Source organism: Anguilla anguilla, chromosome 3 (assembly GCF_013347855.1).
Source record: "Anguilla anguilla isolate fAngAng1 chromosome 3, fAngAng1.pri, whole genome shotgun sequence".
NCBI lineage: Eukaryota > Metazoa > Chordata > Actinopteri > Anguilliformes > Anguillidae > Anguilla > Anguilla anguilla.
The window spans coordinates 70,693,858-70,714,218 of record NC_049203.1 but is presented as its reverse complement, the minus strand read 5'-3'; the positions used below and the strand labels follow the sequence as shown (position 1 = coordinate 70,714,218).

Genomic DNA, 20,361 nt, shown 5'->3' with positions numbered 1-20,361 from the left:
ATTCGGGACGCTGCACATGGAGTTTGTGCACCTGACGTACCTGACAGGAAATCCAGCCTATTACCAGAAGGTGAGTGGGAGGGGCTTAGTCATATGCTTGTGTTTTATGAGTTTCAGGCTGGGGTTCATTCACAAGACTTAATCTGTGTGTGTGCGCGTGCGTGCGTGTGTGTGTGTACATGTGAGTGAATGTGTGTGTGTGCGCATGTGAGTGAATGTGTGTGTCTGTGTGCGCGCGCGCGCGTGTGTGTGTGTGTGTGAGAGAGAGGGAGTGGGTGTGTGTGTATGTCTGTATGAGTGTGTGTGTATGTATATGTCTGTGTGTGTCTGTGTGAGTGCGTGTGTATGTATATGTCTGTGTGTGTCTGTGTGTCTCTGTGTGTGTAAAAATGTGCTGACTCTGTTCTGGTCCGTGTCCTGGTTCCTCTCAGGTGATGCACATTCGTAAACTTCTGGCCAAGATGGACCGACCCAACGGGCTGTACCCCAACTACCTGAACCCCCGAACGGGCCGCTGGGGCCAGCGTGAGTCCCCCGTCTCTACACACACTCACCTCCCATCTCTACCCACACTCACCTCCCATCTCTACCCACACTCACCTCCCATCTCTACACACGCTCACCTCCCATCTCTACACACGCTCCTCTCCCGTCTCTACACACACTCACCTCCTCCTCTCCTGTCTCTACACACACTCCTCTCCCGTCTCTACACACACTCACCTCCCGTCTCTACACACACTCACCTCCTCCTCTCCTGTCTCTACACACACTCCTCTCCCGTCTCTACACACACTCACCTCCCATCTCTACACACACTCACCTCCCATCTCTACACACACTCACCTCCCATCTCTACACACACTCACCTCCCGTCTCTACACACACTCACCTCCCATCTCTACACACACTCACCTCCTCCTCTCTACACACACTCACCTCCCATCTCTACACACACTCACCTCCTCCTCTCTACACACACTCACCTCCCATCTCTACACACACTCACCTCCCGTCTCTACACACACTCACCTCCCATCTCTACACACACTCCTCTTCTGTCTCTACACACACTCGCCTCCCGTCTCTACACACACTCCTCTCCCCTCTCTACACACACTCACCTCCCGTCTCTACACACACTCCTCTCCCCTCTCTACACACACTCCTCTCTACACACACTCACCTCCCGTCTCTACACACACTCCTCTCTACACACACTCACCTCCCGTCTCTACACACACTCCTCTCTACACACACTCCTCTCCCGTCTCTACACACACTCACCTCCCGTCTCTACACTCCTCTCCCGTCTCTACACACACTCCTCTCTACACACACTCACCTCCCCTCTCTACACACACTCACCTCCCGTCTCTACACACACTCACCTCCCGTCTCTACACACACTCACCTCCCGTCTCTACACACACTCCTCTCTACACACACTCACCTCCCGTCTCTACACACACTCCTCTCCCGTCTCTACACACACTCACCTCCCATCTCTACACACACTCCTCTCTACACACACTCCTCTCCCGTCTCTACACACACTCCTCTCCCGTCTCTACACACACTCACCTCCCGTCTCTACACACACTCCTCTCCCATCTCTACACACACTCCTCTCCCGTCTCTACACACACTCCTGTCCCGTCTCTACGCACATTCAACTTTACTGCTGATGTGTGTGTGTGTGCGTGTGTGTGTGTGTGTATGTGTGTGTGTGTGTACCTGTGTGTCTGTGTGTGCACCTGTGTGTGCGTGTGCGCACGCGCGTGTGTGTGCGTGTGCGTGTGTGTAGTTCTGGTGTTGGTTAGGAAGTGTGTGACGGCAGTTTGCCTCCTGTAGACCACACCTCCGTGGGCGGGCTGGGCGACAGCTTCTACGAGTACCTGCTGAAGGCCTGGCTCATGTCCGACAAGACCGACACCGAGGCACGCAGGACCTACGACGAGGCCGTGGAGGTGAGTGCACACTGCTGAGTGCATACTGCTAAGTGCACACTGCTGAGGGCATACTGCTGAGTGCACACTGCTGAGTAAACACTGCTGAGTGTGTACTGCTGAGTGAGCGAATGCACACTGCTGAGTAAACACTGCTGAGTGCACACTGCTGAGTGAGCGAATGCACACTGCTGAGTGCATACGGCTGAGTACACACTGTTGAGTAAACACTGCTGAGTAAACACTGCTGAGTGTGTACTGCTGAGTGAGCGAATGCACACTGCTGAGTGCATACTGCTGAATGCACACTGCTGAGTACATACTGCTGAGTGAGCGAATGCACACTGCTGAGTGCACACTGGTGAGTGTGTACTGCTGAGTGAGCGAATGCACACTCCTGAGTGCATACTGCTGAGTGCATACTGCTGAGTACACACTGCTGAGTGCATACTGCTGAGTGCACGCTATTGAGTGAGTGTTGAACTGTGGGAAGGTTGAGCACAGTGCTGAACTGTGGGAAGGTTGAGCACAGTGCTGAACTGTGGGAAGAATGAGCGCAGTGGTGAACTGTGGGAAGGATGAGCGCAGTGTGGAACTGTGGGAAGGATGAGCGCAGTGGTGAACTGTGGGAAGGCTGAGCGCAGTGGTGAACTGTGGGAAGGATGAGCGCAGTGTGGAACTGTGGGAAGGATGAGCACAGTGTGGAACTGTGGGAAGGATGAGTGCAGTGTGGAACTGTGGGAAGGCTGAGTGAGTGTGGAACTGTGGGAAGGCTGAGTGCAGTGCATTCTGGTACAGCGTGGTTATCCTTTGGTCGCCATGCGTCACACTGTAGCCCCGCCCCTTTCTCAGGCCATCGAGCGCCACCTGATCCGCAAGTCCAACGGTGGCCTGACGTTCATCGGCGAGTGGAAGAACGGACACCTGGAGCGGAAGATGGGTCACCTGACCTGCTTCGCCGGCGGAATGTTCGCGCTGGGCGCCGACGGCTCTCCTGACGACAGGGCGGGGCACTACCTGCAGCTGGGGGCCGAGATCGCACACACCTGCCACGAGTCCTACGACCGCACAGGTGAGCGCGCACACACACTCACACGCACACACACACGCGCACACACACACACACACGCACACACACGCACTCACACACACACACACACACACACTCACACACACACACACGCACACACACACGCAGGTGAGGGGTCACACACGCAGGTGAGGGGTCACACACGCAGGTGAGGGGTTGTGAGTCACTGCCTCGTTGCCATAGGAATGACACACAGTTGCTCCTGTTGTGTCTGGCTGCTATGGAAACAGAGCGGGCTGTTCCCTCTCTCCTGTCAGGGTTATTTTAAACGTACCGCAGCGGTGGTGCCAGGGCTGAACTGAGCCGCTCCCGTTTGGGTATGAGGCTGACGTGCTGCTGTTTGCCTCCAGTTAGTATGAATGTCTCAGCCTGCCTTAATCCGTATGGAACTGGTAACCTTGACTAGGTGTTTGCATTATGACAATTTGATTTATTATTATTGTGGATCTTCCCCATAGTGATGCTGTAACTGGCTGTGTGTGTTTGGGAGCTGATAATCAGACCTGTCTATGCTGGGGGGGTGCAACTGGGTAAACACCACACCCTGATTTACACGCAATACCTAGTATGTGCATCTAACTTTCTCTTTCTTTCTTTCTCTCTCTCTCTCCCTCTCTCTCTTCTTCCTTCTCTCCTTCCCCCTCCCTCTCTCCCTCCCTCTCTCTGTAGTTCTGAAGCTGGGGCCTGAGGCCTTTAAGTTTGACAGTGGTCTGGAAGCAGTGGCAGTTCGGCAGAATGAGAAGTACTACATCCTGCGTCCAGAGGTGATCGAGACGTACTGGTACATGTGGAGGTTCACCCACGACCCCAAATACAGAGACTGGGGCTGGGAGGCAGCGCAGGTGAGCGTGCATACACACACACACACACGCGCACACGCTGTCTGTCTCTCTGATAGACTGTGTGTACTGTCAGTCTCTGATAGGCTGTGTGTACTGTCTGTCTCTGATAGGCTGTGTGTACTGTCAGTCTCTGATAGGCTGTGTGTATTCTCAGTCTCTGATAGGCTGTATGTACTGTCAGTCTCTGATAGGCTGTGTGCTGTTCTCAGTCTCTGACAGGCTGTGTATACTGTTGGTCTCTCTGATAGGCTGCGTGTACTGTCAGTCTCTGATAGGCTGTGTGTCCTGTCGGTCTCTCTGATAGGATGTGTGTACTGTCAGTCTCTGATAGGCTGTCTGTACTGTCGGTCTCTCTGATAGGATGTGTGTACTGTCGGTCTTTGATAGGATGTGTGTACTGTCGGTCTCTCTGATAGGCTGTGTGTACTGTCGGTCTCTGATAGGCTGTGTGTACTGTTGGTCTCTCTGATAGGCTGTGTGTACTGTCGGTCTCTGATAGGCTGTGTGTACTGTCGGTCTCTCTGATAGGCTGTGTCCCCTCTCAGTCTCTGATAGGCTGTGTGTACTGTTGGTCTCTGATAGGCTGTGTGTACTGTCGGTCTCTGATAGGCTGTGTGTCCTCTCAGTCTCTGATAGGCTGTGTGCTGCTCTCTCTCTCTCAGGCCATAGATAAGTACTGCCGGGTCAGTGGGGGCTTCTCTGGGGTGAAGGACGTGTACTCGTCCAGCCCCGCCTACGACGACGTGCAGCAGAGCTTCTTCCTCGCCGAGACGCTCAAGTAAGACCTTCTGCCCCGCCCCTTCTGGCTCAATGCCCCACCCCTCCTGGCTTAATACCCCGCCCCTCGTCTACAGCTGTGCCACTGTGGTGTAGAAGCAGTGGTTTGGCTGTGTCACTGGTGTAGAAGAAGTGGTTTGGCTGTGTAACTGTGGTGTAGAAGCAGTGGTTTGGCTGTGTCACTGTGATGTAGAAGCAGTGGTTTGGCTGTGTAACTGGTGTAGAAGCACCATTTGCTTGCCATTTATGTACTAACAGCGGTGTAGACACAGTGTAGTAACAGCAGCATAGCTAGTACGTAGTAGCTGTGGTGTAGTGACAGGTATGTGACTGTGTCTCTGCTATGAGGAAGTATGGTGAGGGCTACATCTTTGCTGCCCTCTGCTGGTAGATATGATAGATTAAAGAGTCCAGATTCAGTGTGATTGAGCCTGAGCTGTGTCTCTACTCCCCCCCCACCCCAGGTACCTGTACCTGCTCTTCTCTGGCGATGACCTTCTGCCCTTGGAGAGCTGGGTCTTCAACACGGAGGCCCACCCCCTACCTGTGCTTCACCTGGGTAACATCACTCTGCCTGGCAGCCCCGCCCAGCGATAGGACCGCCCACCCTAAGCCCCGCCCCCTTCAGAAGGACTGCTGAGGCGCCAGCTGGTGGTCACATGACCCACAGGCCGTCTCTGACCAGCTCGTTTATCCCGCCTGACCAAAATCTACCCCCCGCCCCGGAGAGCATGAGCGGACTGATGATCTCTTCTCCGGGACAGACGGACAAACGGACGGAGCGGGGAGAGGAGTCCATCTTTACAGACGGGATGGACAGGTGCCATTTTTTTTTTTTCTTTTGCTGTGAATAGGCTCAGCTTTAGATTCTCTCAGATGTGTATATAGATGGGTACTTATTGACCATTTTCTTTATGTGAGATTTTCTTTTTCCATTTTTTTTTGTGGGGGGGTTTACATTTGAGATGCCCAAAATCAACGATAGCACTTCCTGTTTACTGACCTTTGACCTGGAAATATAAATGTAATTACTGACCCTCGCTGAGGAGGAACAGTGCAGCTCCTGCTGCTTGTCTGCTGCTCCCCACCTGTCAATCAACAGAAGTGACTCCCAGACACACGCACACTCTCCCTCACACACACACACACACACCCCTAGGCTGAGCCTTGTTCATGGGTAATTGGCTGGATGTCTGTGGTAATACTTGTGCACTTGTCTGAGTTCCACCAAGGGAACCAGTACAATACTGATGTTCAGTTCCTGACATTAAAGTTTTTTTGCTGGAGTCTTCCATCTCTCAATGTCCCTCTACCCTGTCCCGTTGCCCTGTCCCATTATAGCCCTTTCCTACTGTAGAGCTGAACCAGGCTGGCTCATTATAGCCCTTTCCCACTGTAGAGCTGAACCAGACTGGCTCATTATACCCCTTTCCCACTGTAGAGCTGAACCAGGCTGGCTCATTATAGCCCTTTCCCACTGTACAGCTGGAACCAGTCTGGCTCATTATAGCCCTGTCCCACTGTAGAGCTGAACCAGGCTGGCTCATTATAGCCCTTTCCCACTGTACAGCTGGAACCAGTCTGGCTCATTATAGCCCTTTCCCACTGTAAAGCTGAACCAGGCTGGCTCATTATAGCCCTTTCCCACTGTAGAGCTGAACCAGACTGGCTCAGTACAGCCTTTTCCCACTGTAGAGCTGAACCAGACTGGCTCAGTACAATCCTTTCCCACTGTAGAGCTGAACCAGGCTGGCTCAGTACAACCCTTTCTCACTGTAGAGCTGGAACCAGGCTGGCTCATTATAGCCCTTTCTCACTGTAGAGCTGGAACCAGGCTGGAGGGCTTAATGTTTTCTAGGGGACAGTAATGAGATGGATGTTCTTGATGTTCTGATCAGTGCGTTCCCTCATAGTCACATGATCTTGTTTGGCAGGATGATGCTCTGTGCATTCGGACAGCAGTCACCGTGACAACTGGCAAATGTCACACTGCTGGTCGACTCTTGTGTAAATGCTTTTGTGTTTAAATTTAATTATTATTATATTGACCCCATACACATGGCACCACTTCAACAGATCTGCTTCCTTTTGCGTATGAAACTAACATTAGTCTGTGATATACATCTGGAGGTTCTTCAGCCAATAAGGAGGCGCTTGAAGAGCAAAGAAAGAAGCCATGAAGCAGCGGACAGAATCTAATGGTCTGTTATTTCCAAACTTTGGTACTTGGTGCATCCAGAAACGTTAGGTGTTTAAGAGTTGTGGGCGGTCGTCGGTTGACCTACCGCACGTTCCAAAGGCAGAGATCACCGCCACTTTGCCACACACCACAGAGTGGCTCTGGAGTGCCACAGTCACGGTGGATTTTCTTTGTATTATTTTTGTGCGTGAAAATAACTTCTTTTTTTTTTAAGGAATGACCATTTTCTTTTTTGACTTGTTAGTGGTAAGGAAAATGGTCATTCCTTATTTAAAAAACTGCTACTTTTACAATTCCCTTCCAGTTTCTGTGGTACCCAGACAATCACCTTGCCCCTTTTGGGTGGAGCTCTGTAGATCTGGCCAATCGGTGACTGGCTCCGCCTCCCTCCCCACTGCAGTGCACATCCCTGCCACCTGCTGCTTCAGTAAAGAAGGCGTCCGGCTCGCTCTTCCCCTCCAGTGCCCCAGGGGGCAGCAGTGCCAGTCTGCAGGTTTCACTTTCTCCATCTTTTCGTTTAGTTTACTTTTTTTTTTTTGTATTTTGCATCATTGTGACATCATTTGCTGCTTCTTCTCCAGGGAGCTGCAGCCCAAGGTGAATTTTCCACAGTGTTCCACATTTGTATTTTTACTGAACAAAATGAATTGTAAATATGTTATTAAAAAGTTTGGAGACTGATTCAATAAAGATGTAATTAAAAGTGATCAGACCCATTGAGTTAACAGACATCTAAGTCCCTCCCTGCTGCCACAGGACGGTGCTGGGCACGGGAGTGGAGTCAGCTCCTGAAGCCAACGACCACCAGAGCCCAGATTAGTGCATTTTTAATCTGCGGCTCCAGGCGAGGCAGGGGAACAGACAGCACCGCTCCCCACATACGGGAAAGACAGGAAATGAGAGATGAGTGCAGACAGAAAGCAGATAGAGGGAGTGAAAATATGGAGCAAGGGAGCAAAGAAATGGGCAGGCATCCATCTCCCAACTCCCCCACCCCCCCACCCCCCACCCCCGTCCCGAGGAGCAGAACCGCGCTGCTGCCAGTGAAAGTTGGGGGAGTCGGGCCAGGCAGCGCCGGGCGCTTTCCAGAACTTTCTGAGATGTGCGAGCGCGGTGACTGCCGTCAGTTTGCAGCGGTAAGGGAGAGCCAAACCGCAGCGTTTACGGACAGGTCTGTGTGGGACGGCCCCCTCCCTCCCTCCCTCCCTCCCTCCCTCGTGTGACTTCTGGTGTCAGAAAGCCCAGTTCTGTGCCACGTCTCTCCAAACCGACAGACTGACCACAGACTGTTCCCATCAATCTGCTAGGTCTTCACTTCCTGTTTTTTTTTTTTTCTTTCTTCCTGTGAAAATGTTGTATGTGCGATGCAGACTTCGTTCCGTAAGCCAGCGGTGGACTAGAACTGTTTACCAAACCCGGACTGTCCCGAGAGATCCCTGTGTTTTTCTCTTTTTCCCCTTTTGATGATTTTAACAGTCACCACAAGAGGGCAGAATTCGAGCAAACGGCACTAGGAAAAGCCCTCAGACCAAACAAGACAAGAAAGAAAAAGTTGATCCTGGACAGTAGTGCTGCTCTGCGGCTGAGCAGAACTGCAGCTGTAGGGTCTGGCACGGGGACAGAAGGGTCCAGAGAAATTCATGTGTATTTTCTGCGAAACTACAATGAGCAGAAACCAACAGATAACGGGATGTGTTTACACACATACCCACCTTCACACATTAACATAGACTCAATACACGCACACACGTGCATGAAGTCCAACGCTATGCATTTCCACCTGGGTTTCTGTAATAAAGATGTCCTCTCTTTGACCCTTGACCCCATTAAACTGTATTTACTGCTGTTTTCAATACATTAAACGACTGGGTTTAGGAACAACCCAAGCTGCGAAGGAGAACCTTTAACAGAACCACCAAACAGCCAGGCATGCTGGGTTGTCTGAAAGATCAAAGCTGCTGTGCAGTCTGGTCATGTGCCCTTATTTCAGAGCAGGGTGCTCAAATCCAGTCCTGAAGAGCCGCACTGCCTGCTGGGAAACCATGTACATGAACCCTTCAGCAAATCAAGGACCTACATTAAGCACTTGGGTGCTGAAATGCATGAAAACCAGCGTATACACTGGCCTTCAGCGCAGGGAGCTGAGGACCCATGTTATAGAGTGGCTCTGCTTGCTGTGAAGTTCACCCGTTAAGCACATACGGCTGCTGCGCTGTACTTACTGAGTCGATTCTAGTGAAACCCAACGGCTACGGGACATGTGCAGGAACTCTCCGGGGATTTGAGACCATCGCGTTCCGATAACATCTCCGCCTCGCGAGCTGCCGCTACGCACTGCGGAGTAAAGTCCGCTGAACACGGATGTGTCAGTGCAAGGTTTTAGTGGTACAGTGAGCACACACACACCTGGCCTCCTCCTGCAGACTTGCCATACATTGCGTGATCTACTCGGATTCCTTTTTATATTTGTCATGAAAGAGTTTATATTTAGCAGGTAAAAGTGAACTCAGATGTTTAAGATACTCAGATGCAATCAGTATGGGGCAAAAGACTGAAAATGCCTCTTCGTTTTTATAAAAATAACGTGTGTGTCAGCTGTCTAATTATAAGGTTTTGACTTAATTTGTTTGAGTGTGTGTGGTACGGTTGTTCTCTGATTGTGTGTGATTGCCTCCACGTGGAGAGAGACTGGAGTGGTCTCAGTTCTGCGGAAACGGCGAGTTTCCCCGCTGCACCGGTAATGTATGTGCAGCCTTTGAATGGTGATGTCATCGAACGCCGACGGCACGCATTCCAACTAGAGGGAGAGAAAAAAACACACCTCTTGGAGCCCTACAAACACACTACGTAATGACAACGTTACACTTTGGTTGTAATTTGGCAAGTCGCAACATTACCAACAGGTGACGTTGTGACAACAATTTTTTTTTTTTAAATTTTAAATATAGGATATAATGGATAAACAGGTATAGGGTTCTAGGGTGGCTGGCATGGATAGGGATTTTATAGTAGGACTAGGTGTAAAGCATGGAGGATAAAATATAGTTTAGGGTGAAGGGATTTTTGAGTGTAAATCTATTGTCTGATACACACTCCGGAGCAGAAGGTGGCGGTAATTCACCAATAAGCTGTGGACCGCCCGCTGTAAAACAAGAAGAAGACGGTATATCTAATCATATGCGCATATTGCTGTGACGTGCTCTTGGAAGAAGGTCGTTGTGATTTCAAATTCTCCGTGGGAAAATCTGGGTTTGACGGCCTTCAAGAGCAGGTAAGCGTTTCATTATGCCTTTATATTTTTAACTGAATGTATTAATGCAACAATACTGGATGCCAACCGCCGTAAAAGCTAACAAGAAGAACTGAATGCTTTGGAGACCTTTTCAGTTAGTAGTATTTGCAATGTAATGATGGAGTCCTACTTTCAACATGCGTGTTTGCAGTTCTAGCTGAATGTTGCTAATGCTTTAAGTTAGCCGGTGAAATGGCGTCTGTTCAGACCTGGCGTCTGTTTGGGACTAATTTGAATTAGTGTTCTGTTAGATAACATATTTGCTACTTTGAGTATTTAACGCTAATAGCTCAGTGCAAATGTAATGTAAGACCAGCTAACATTACCTAGCTGATCTCGGCGATGGCCTGTTTAGTTAGCTAACAATTGAGCTAATTCGACATGTGTAAACGGCGCTCCGTAAAGCACCTTTGTTCATGTCCTTTTAGCTAGCATTGTTGCCAGCGCCTCTTTTGAAAGCTAACCTATGTGGCGCTCTTTTGAAAGCTGTAATTCACCTTGTCCACGTCCTAATGAGATATCAACATGTTGGTTAAAATATGCATCATAAATATGATATAAAATAGTTGTGTGGTCTTCATTTGGTTTTTTGTTGTTTGACAAACTGGAGCTAGCAAGCCTTTTCCTGCTAGCATTGTTGGCGCCTCTTTTGAAAGCTATTTTTGCGCTCTTTTGAAAGCATTTAGCTAAACATTATTTCCATTAGAAATACAAAAACTCAACTTTTTTTCGTCAAAATCCTCTAGCATTATTACTCTATACCTGGTGTAATCGTGGCCTTAAAAAAATTAAAATAATAAATAATATAAATAAATAAATTGGCTTTGGCTTTGCGCCAGTGCATTGTGTAATCAATATTAATCAAGAGTATTTCTCTGTATTTTCACCAAATACTGACTTAAAGTGATTTTCTTTTGCAGAGTTCTCTACATTTGGCCCAACAGCTCAAATGGAAACTAGAGCACAAGATCAGAATGAAGGTAGTTATGGATATTATATGGAAACAGGTCTTTGCTCATTGACTGTTTGTCATTGTCAAAACACAATTACGATTTTAGCCTGCTGCGTGTGTTACTCAATGTATTTTTCTTACTTGGTCCAATTGTATTCCCTTTCAGCTCCCACACATGGCCTTATGACTGTTGCCCCAATGAAGACCCTGAGGTCCAGCCTTCCCCACTCAAGACATGCCTGAGACAAGAGTGACTGTATTCCAAGTTGATCCAAGGTGATCCTAACTTAAATGTAGTTCACCGCTTGAAAAAGACAAAAATACTCAACACTGTTAATGTTGAAATCATTGGTCTATGGTTATTACTGTCCTGAAACTACCCGTCACCCATTTTGTTTTTGTATCTAGTTTTGTATGTTTGTCTCATCTTCTGTACCATAATTATGCTTGCACATATTGCCTACCTACAAATGTAACTTGAACCTGATCTCAATGGTATTCTATACAATGACAATAAAGGCTTTCTATTCTATTTGGGCTTGATATGTGTACATTTTTTATTGCTGCACTTAAAGTATCTTAAATTTTGAAGATATGAATTACAGAAGCAATGGCATTTCATTGGTAGGATAGAATGGAGATCAAAATTACAACACCATGATATACCTTTTTTTAATACACAAAATCAAAATGTATGGTCAGGGTTTAGTAAGTGACCAATCCGCAACGTTGTGGAAAGGTAAATAACGTAATAAAGAAGTTTAAACAACGTGTCAGCGACGTAAATCTATAACGTTACGACGGATGACTGCCTGGCGACGTAATCACAACGTCGGGGTAAGGTTATTCTATTACATTGTCAAACGTAAAGTTGTAAGGACGTAACTTACGTATCCACAACGTTGTTTTGTGACGTCGCAGCGACGGGGCGCTGGTCTTACGTTTTTACGTTACTACTACGTAAATTGAGACGTAACGCGGACGTTACGAGACCAATAGAGGACGTTAATAGTACGTCGCCACAACCACATTTTGTTAGGAGGGAGGTTAGCACGCGCTTATTGATTTGTACCTGCAGAGTGACGACCTCCACTGGCCCCGCCTGATGTCACACTTTCATTTTCTCCTCTGTTTCTTTTTCCTCTGTGTCACTCTCCCTCCAGCATAACTTTCTTTTTCCCTCTCCGTCTGTCCTACTAAAGATTGTGACGCATTCCCAGTGAAAAGTATGCTGTTACAGGCAGCTGATGGTATTTTGCTTGCTAGACATGTTGCCAAACATAACATGCTAAGAGGTTTTAAAAATATAGGCTAAATATTTATACATTATATATTTTTTATTATCTCCCGAGATGGAATTCCCAAACACCCACGCGCGCACACAATATTTCCTTTGTTTCAGAAAGGGTAACCCGATTTATTTCACTTATGTCTTCTGTCATTAATGGTTTTTGGTTTGGCCAGTACAAAAATGATCCGCAGTTTCCAGAGAAACAGCTGTTTCCCTACACTGTCGTCATAGAAGACTATGTTACTGGGTTAGCACTTACGCGCGAACCTGATCATTCTGAAGAAAAAGATGTTACGTAGACTACGGCTGTTTTTTGAAACGACATTTGTGATTTTGCACGTCTGTTTGAGTCTATGGGGTCTAGCGTTCACACGAGCCAAGAGCTGTCTAGCGGTAAAAAAATAATGTTTTACAGCTCTTTATTTTGAATTTAAAAGTAAATCCATGATAAACCATCTATCCAGATCATCACGGACAGCACACCAAAGGCGCCCTTTAATATATCTAGTCTGTGTTTATTTAAAAATAAACTAACATCTACATAGAGATAAGTTATGTGAATATGTGGTGACTTAAAATCACTTTCCAGTAAACTGTGAATATCACTGGAAATGCACCATGGGCTCCAGCCTTGAACCAGAAACAGTTGAACTCTTACAGATGCGGTCACCTAGCAACAAGAGAAACCCTTTCGACCAATCAAGAATGCTGTCCTGTGTATTAATACAAACATTGAGTTCATTTAGAGTTTGAAGTCTTGCAATTTGGCAATGGTCAAGTTTCTACTAAAAACACATGTAGGCTAATTCAATACTTCGGATACGTATTATTAGACACGTGTTTATAAATTCCGACTCTTTTTAATATACATGCGTACTTTAAACCCAGTGCGCAGTCGTATTTCAGCCGGACGTTCCTCGGCGTATAAAAAGCATCTCGCTGCTCCTCATTCACAGTCGTATGTCAGTGGTGGGTTGGTCTGGGTCGTTTCTTAATGCTGTCGTGTATACTGATGCGTACTGTCATTTCATTGAGGATTCGTTATTTGCCTAGAAGGTAGCTACAATATTAATACTCTGTTAAACAAAATTTTTTGCTGTAACGCTAAATCACATCGCGATGTTAGTCGCATTCCATTTGCCGGCATGTTTTGTAACTAGCTAATGTCAATGCGTCTGTTGAGTTTACATTTGAGAATGATTTAAAAATCGCATGACTGCAAATAGTAAATTACTTAAGTATGAATAGTTGTAAGCTTACTTATAACCGCTAATTCTAACTAGCTAGCTACGTTGGTGTTCATATTGCTTGTCGCTTGCTTTTTACGGCTAACTTATGCTGCCAAATAGCTATATTGCAGCTGTAGCTACAGTAGCACTTAACTAACTTACATAGCCTAGTTGAGTAGATGGCTAAAATTTTTACCTTATATTTTGAGTTCTCCAAGTTAACTTACATTTTACATTCGTTTGGTTTACAAAAATGTACACGATTTACAGTGACGACTTGATGAGAACTAGATTTTCCGCTTGTTATAAAGTGGCTTGATTGTATTTGGCTGGCTACCTCGCTGGTTTGCTGACAATAAAAGGCGATCTGTCAAAAACAATGATCTGATGCCGAATAGAAAGGTCGCTAAATCACGCCGGTGTGTTTCCCTGCTCCCGTTCTGAAGCCGCGTTCTGGAACGGCGGAGAAGCATCCAGCGAGTTCAAGTGTTTTTTGTTGAACGGTGTTGGAAGTTCAGTCATAAACGCGACTTGTGACGTCACAAGGCGTGATTTTAATTATGCATTGTTATGGAAATGTAAAACCGGGACTCACATTATTTATCTAGACTTGTTTGTCTAACGTGAATCAGTTTGTGTTTAGTCTGCCTTCTCGTGTGCGTCTAAACGGAATCGCTGAATTTTGGCGCTTTCAGTTAACTAATCAACGCTTGAGAGGTAATTCAAAATTGTATTTAGTGACTCATGCTGCTCTTAAGCATCATTTTTGATAACTACAGTATGAACACTTGATTTAAGATTGTTATCTTGTGCAGGTGATCGTTACGTTATTGTAGTACGTCACATACGGTAATCAAGGTACTGTTTGGCAGTTGGATGCTTTTATTTTAGGCCTGTTTTTCCGAACAATGCCTGTAATTTTGGCGGTTCTGTGCCTGTGTATGTGTACCTGTTATTGCTGTTGGTGCTTCTTTGATGTGTATTAAATGCATCATGCTACATTACCACTGTAGAGCAGAGGGATTTGTGTATAATAATGATTACTGTAATAATGCTGTGTAATCTCTTTCAGCGGGAGGCGTCAGCGGGAGTGGCGGGTGATTGAGCATGGCGGAGGCCGTGGGCAGTGGCGAGCGTGAGCGCTGCGGGGTGCTCACCTGGGAGCAGGTGAGCCGTCTGGACCAGGTGCTGACGGAGGTGGTGGCGGTGCACGGGCGGGGCAACTTCCCCACGCTGTGGGTGTGTCTGAAGGACGTGGTGCGTATGGTGCGGGCGCGGCTGCAGGCCGGGGGCGTCGCCGTCAGAGACGTGCGTCTGAACGGCTCCACCGCCAGCCACGTGCTGCTGGAGGACGAGGGGCGGAGCTACAAGGACCTGGACCTGATCTTCCGCGTGGACCTCCCTCAGGGGGCGGGGTTTCACCATCAGGAGGCAGAGTTTCATAATCAGGAGGTGGAGTTTCACCCGCAGGAGGCGGAGTTCCATCCGCAGGAGGCGGGGTTTCACCCTCAGGAGGCGGAGTTTCAGAAGCAGGAGGTGGAGTTTCACCCGCAGGAGGCAGGGTTCCAGCCGCAGGAGGCGGAGTTTCACCCTCAGGAGGCGGGGTTTTACCCTCAGGAGGCGGGGTTTTACCCTCAGGAGGCAGGGTTTCACCCTCAGGAGGCGGGGTTTCACCCTCAGGAGGCGGGGTTTTACCCTCAGGAGGCGGGGTTTCACCCTCAGGAGGCGGGGTTTTACCCTCAGGAGGCGGGGTTTCACCCTCAGGAGGCGGGGTTCCAGCTGGTGCGGGAGGTGGTGCTCAGCTGCCTGCTGGACTTCCTGCCCAGCGGCGTGAACAAGGAGAAGATGTCAGCGGCCACGCTGGGCGAGGCGTACGTGGAGAAGCTGGTGAAGGTGTCGAGCGACGGCGACTGCTGGAGCCTCATCTCGCTGTGCAACCGGCACGGCCGCAACGTGGAGCTCAAGTTCGTGCAGCGGCTCCGCCGCCAGTTTGAGTTCAGCGTGGACTCCTTCCAGATCGTGCTGGACCCCCTGCTGGAGGCGTACGAGCGGTGCGGCCGCCTCTCCCCGGCCGACCCTCTCCCCGCGGTGCCGGTGGAGAGCGTGTATGGCGACCTGGCGGCGGCGCTGGGGCACCTGCGCGGCCGGCTGATCGCCACGCGGCGGCCCGAGGAGATCCGCGGCGGCGGGCTGCTGAAGTGCTGCAGCCTGCTGGCGCGCGGGTTCCGGCCCGCGGACGCGCGGGAGCTGCGCTCGCTGCAGCGCTACATGTGCTCACGCTTCTTCATCGACTTCCCCGACGTGGGCGCGCAGCGGCGCACGCTGGAGGCCTACCTGCGCAGCCACTTCGCCGGCGAGGAGCCGCGCAGGTACGCCTACCTGATGCTGCTGCGCCGCGTGGTGGACCAGAGCACCGTGTGCCTGATGGGCCACGAGCGGCGCCAGACCCTCGCCCTCATCTCCGCGCTGGCGCTGCGCGTGCTCGCCGAGCAGAACGCCATCCCCGACGCCGCCAACGTCACCTGCTACTACCAGCCCGCCCCCTACGTGCAGGACATCAGCTTCTGCCCTTACTACTGCGGCCAGACCCTCCCAACATGGCAGCCCTGCAGCTGACCGACCTTCCCACCATGGCAGCCCTGTAGCTGACCGACCTTCCCAACATGGCCGCCCTGAGACTGATAGACCTTCCCAACATGGCCGCCCAGAGACTGATAGACCCTCCCAACATGGCCGACCTGAGACTGATAGACCCTCCCAACATGGCCATGTAGATATGAAGGGCCGGCTTTAATGAGAATTAAAATGTAGTTTTTCTCCTGCTTATCTACAGAGAGGAGATTGCTGGACCCTTTAATCTTGTGTTGAGTTTTGTTTTTCACATTTACAGATGGGTCTGTTTATACGCCTGGCTCTTGTTCTGTCAGGATTTCTGTCAATAATTTTTCTGTGGGATCCTTTTCCTTCTGAAACATGAGGGATTCAGGCATGGGGGTGAGATTAAGGTATGTGGGAGGGATTAAGGCATGGGGGGGGGGGGGGGGGGCAGGGTTACATCTGTCTGCACTAAAAAATGAGGAGAAAAAGCACAAAAATAAGAAACAGAGAGAAATGCAGTCTGTTTAGAGACATTCATGCTGCCATTAGTACGTACTGCAGTGGTTAAAGGGTTAAAACAGGTGCATACGCTGGTGAGAGGCTGAAGCTGTGAGAGGATGAAGCTGTGAGAGGCTGAAGCTGAATGAGAGGCTGAAGCTGTGAGAGGCTGAAGCTGAATGAGAGCTGAAGCTGTGAGATGCTGAAGCTGAATGAGATGCTGAAGCTGTGAGAGGCTGGAGCTGAATGAGAGCTGAAGCTGTGAGAGGCTGAAGCTGAATGAGAGCTGAAGCTGTGAGAGGCTGGAGCTGAATGAGAGCTGAAGCTGTGAGAGGCTGGAGCTGAATGAGAGCTGAAGCTGTGAGAGGCTGGAGCTGTGAGATGCTGGAGCTGAATGAGAGCTGAAGCTGTGAGAGGCTGAAGCTGTGAGATGCTGGAGCTGAATGAGAGCTGAAGCTGTGAGAGGCTGGAGCTGTGAGATGCTGAAGCTGAATGAGAGCTGAAGCTGTGAGAGGCTGAAGCTGTGAGAGGCTGGAGCTGAATGAGAGCTGAAGCTGTTAGATGCTGGAGCTGAATGAGAGCTGAAGCTGTGAGAGGCTGGAGCTGAATGAGAGCTGAAGCTGTGAGAGGCTGAAGCTGTGCTTTATTTCAGCTGAGCCGAGTGAAGCAGGGCTAGCTTGTGTGAGCATGGGGCACAATAGGACAGCTGCCTGTGCAGGGCAGGTACAGGGTGGGTACAGGGCGGGCATAGGGCACTGGTACCTGTCCTCTGCAGGGGCGATATGAGGGGACGGGAGGGGTGCATTCTGGCCCCAGGGCCCAGTGACTCCACACGTGTGGGTCAGAGGAGGCTGCTGGGAAATTGAGTTCAGACCTGCTCCTGTGACGAAGTTCCGCAGACGCTTTAGAACAGTGGTGTCAAACTCGTTGCCATGGAGGGCCGTGTGTATGCAGGTTTTCATTCCAGCCTCAGATCTTGATTATATAATTAGTTAAATTATTTGCTGAATTAGGGATGCAGGTTTGTGCACAATGGTGACCCGACGTCTATGGTGACCCGCATTGTCTAAATAAAAATTCTTATATTCTGTGCTTCAATGCAGTTAAACGCATATGGCTGAATGAGTAATTGGACTCAATTAAGGCAGCATTAATTGGTTGGAATGAAAACCTGCATACACACGGCCCTCCATGGCACGAGTTTGACACCACTGCTTTAGAAGCATTTCTTTATATTCAGCTACGTGCTGCGTCAGACCAGAGTGAACATTTTGGGCTAAACCTTTTTCCTTCACTATTTTTGGTGCCTTAATTTGTCCCGTGTGGTTATCAGGTATGCAGACCTGCCACTCTAGTGCTTCTTTATTTCTGTGGTAAGAGAATCAGCGGAAGCTCTGGGTCAAAGGGCACTGCTGGTGAACAGGACCTGGACTGCCTGGAGCTGCTGCCAGTTCTGAGGGCTGCGCAGCTCCGGTCCTGGGGGCTGATCTGTGAGCGGGTTTTTGTTCCACCCTGGTTTTGGGTTTCTGACGGCTCTGCAACCTGCACGGCTTCACTTGAGCACACTAAACTCTTTAGGACACGCCTGCAGTCTGTGGCTGTAGCTGGTGCTTTTACATGTATCAGATCACGAGGTGATTGAGCTAATTAAATAATTAAGAGCAGAAGTTGGCACAGAATCCTGCATGTGTATGTGCGTTGTGTTGTGGTTCTCGTGTGTGTATGAGTGTGCGCTGTATGGTTCTGGTGTGTGTGTGTGCGCTGTGTTGTGTGTGTGTGTGAGTGTGCTGTGGGGTTTGTTGATTTGCACACTGTGTGGTCTGTGCAGTTTTCCCTGTCTGGTTCTCCAGCGCTGTTCTGCATTTCCTGACCTGGATCAGGGGCCAGGTCAGAGCACAGCCACTGGAGAAACACAGCCTGCACATGCAGCTCTCTGCGCTGCTTAATCACATGCAGGGCTTTCAGTGCTGTGAGTCTCTGTGTAATGGTTGGCTCCTTCTCCATTCAAGTTCTCTTTGAACGAACCAACGGTCTGTAATTAATTAAGCTTAATTAGCTCAATCAGTTATTCTGGGCCTAATCAAGGTGCTAATGACTCTTAGTCAATGCAGCTGATTACTGCTCTTTATTACTGACTTGCTGAAGGGGCTCAAGTAGACAGCATGAGATCACTGCAGTGCTGACACACACACACACACGCACGCACGTGCACATGTACGAACACATGCACACACAGACAAATACAAGCACAAACACACGCACATGCACAAACACACACACACACACACACATGCACTTGCACATGTACACACGCGCACACACACACGCACAAACACTTCCTGTAATCAGGGCTGAACACTTCCTGTCTTTAATCAGGGCTGAACACTTCCTGTCTTTAATCAGGGCTGAACACTTCCTGTCTTTAATCAGGGCTGAACACTTCCTGTCTTTAATTGGGGCTAAACACTTCCTGTCATTAATTGGGGCTGAACACTTCCTGTACAGATCAGTGAGGCCAGTGCTTACTGTTGGTTGCCCCTGTGGTCAGTTAGTGGTGCATGTGTATGCCTGTACATAATTTGCCAGATTTATGAGTGTTGGGACAAAAATGGAAAAATTGGAAAGCACTCATTTCAATGTGGCGGTACCAATATGTGATGTGGGGGTGATGGGTTTGGGCCAGATGAGAATGATGTTTTTTTTTTTTTTTTTTAGTGTAGAGGTTGGGAAAACCAGCCTTCTGGGAAATGGAGTTTGATGCCACTGACTGGGATGTTTATTGTTTTTCAGATATGTGAATTCCATGTGACCTTCGTAGAAGTTTCTTCAGTGCACTTATGCCCCCCCTCCCAAAGAAAAAGCTCTGTATTTATCTTGAGGCACGCACACACAAACAGTTGCAGTTTTCAATTTCCACATTTTTTTTTCATGTGTGTATGTGCGAGTGTATGTTTTTGTGTGCTTGTGTATGCATGTGTGAGCATGAGTGTGTGTGAGTGTATGTCTGTCTGTGTGTGTGTGTGTGTGTGTGTGTGTGTGTGAGCGAGCATGTGTCTATGGTTGTGTTTGAATACACAGAGTGCATTTTCTTTTTTTCTGTTTTGTCTCCTCACTCCCAGGTGGTTGGTCATGTGACATCCTTGTGTGCCATCCCTTTTTTCCCTTTCTGGTCTTTTTAAACTCACTTTAGGTCTGCAAGGAAACGAATCAGGAACAAATACGGAATTAATAAAGAATTTGAACACAGTTCCAGCTTCTGTGTTCTGTTGTGTGTTGGGCAGTGTGTGTTCTGTTGTGTGTTGGGCGTTGTGTTCTGTTGTGTGTTGGGCAGTGTGTATTCTGTTGTGTGTTGGGCGTTGTGTGTTCTGTTGTGTGTTGGGCGTTGTGTTCTGTTGTGTGTTGGGCAGTGTGTGTTCTGTTGTGTGTTGGGCGTTGTGTTCTGTTGTGTGTTGGGCGTTGTGTTCTGTTGGGTGTCGGGCATTTGCATGCTGGGATAGACTCCAGCACCCCTCGTGACCCTGACCAGGAATAAGTGGGAATAGATAATGGATGTATGGATGGATAGAAAGTAGAGCATGCGTGACGTTACCATTTGGACTTATCTTGAAGGGCTCTGGCTAGACCCCCGCAGTTTTTTTAATGC

At 48.9% G+C, this 20,361-nt stretch overlaps 2 protein-coding genes across 7 annotated transcripts in view; both read left to right on the top strand.

The window, feature by feature from the left end:
* LOC118224362 (mannosyl-oligosaccharide 1,2-alpha-mannosidase IB-like) overlaps nt 1-5,945 on the top strand; it is a 20,282-nt gene extending 14,337 nt beyond the window's left edge. For all 3 annotated transcript variants that reach the window (XM_035411828.1, XM_035411827.1, XM_035411829.1), the window contains exons 8-14: nt 1-70; nt 432-525; nt 1,855-1,970; nt 2,802-3,021; nt 3,709-3,881; nt 4,544-4,659; nt 5,123-5,945. The exon at nt 1-70 is cut by the window's left edge and continues 54 nt beyond it. In XM_035411828.1, the coding sequence (XP_035267719.1) occupies nt 1-70; nt 432-525; nt 1,855-1,970; nt 2,802-3,021; nt 3,709-3,881; nt 4,544-4,659; nt 5,123-5,255 (922 nt within the window). In that variant the 3' untranslated portion in view covers nt 5,256-5,945. The remainder of the gene's footprint in view (nt 71-431; nt 526-1,854; nt 1,971-2,801; nt 3,022-3,708; nt 3,882-4,543; nt 4,660-5,122) is intronic.
* A 7,186-nt stretch (nt 5,946-13,131) lies between these two features.
* On the top strand, nt 13,132-16,479 carry LOC118222343 (terminal nucleotidyltransferase 5C-like). 4 transcript variants are annotated; one of them, XM_035407859.1, is made up of 3 exons: nt 13,135-13,449; nt 14,695-15,347; nt 15,390-16,479. In XM_035407859.1, exons 2-3 carry the CDS (start codon nt 14,730-14,732, stop codon nt 16,236-16,238), a joined length of 1,467 nt encoding a protein of 488 aa, XP_035263750.1. In that variant the 5' UTR covers nt 13,135-13,449; nt 14,695-14,729; the 3' UTR covers nt 16,239-16,479. The 4 variants fall into 4 exon arrangements, with proteins under 4 accessions (XP_035263749.1, XP_035263750.1, XP_035263747.1 ...); XM_035407858.1 differs by having other exon boundaries at nt 13,132-13,362; nt 14,695-16,479; XM_035407856.1 differs by having other exon boundaries at nt 13,136-13,449; nt 14,695-16,479.
* The last annotated feature ends 3,882 nt before the right edge of the window (nt 16,480-20,361 follow it).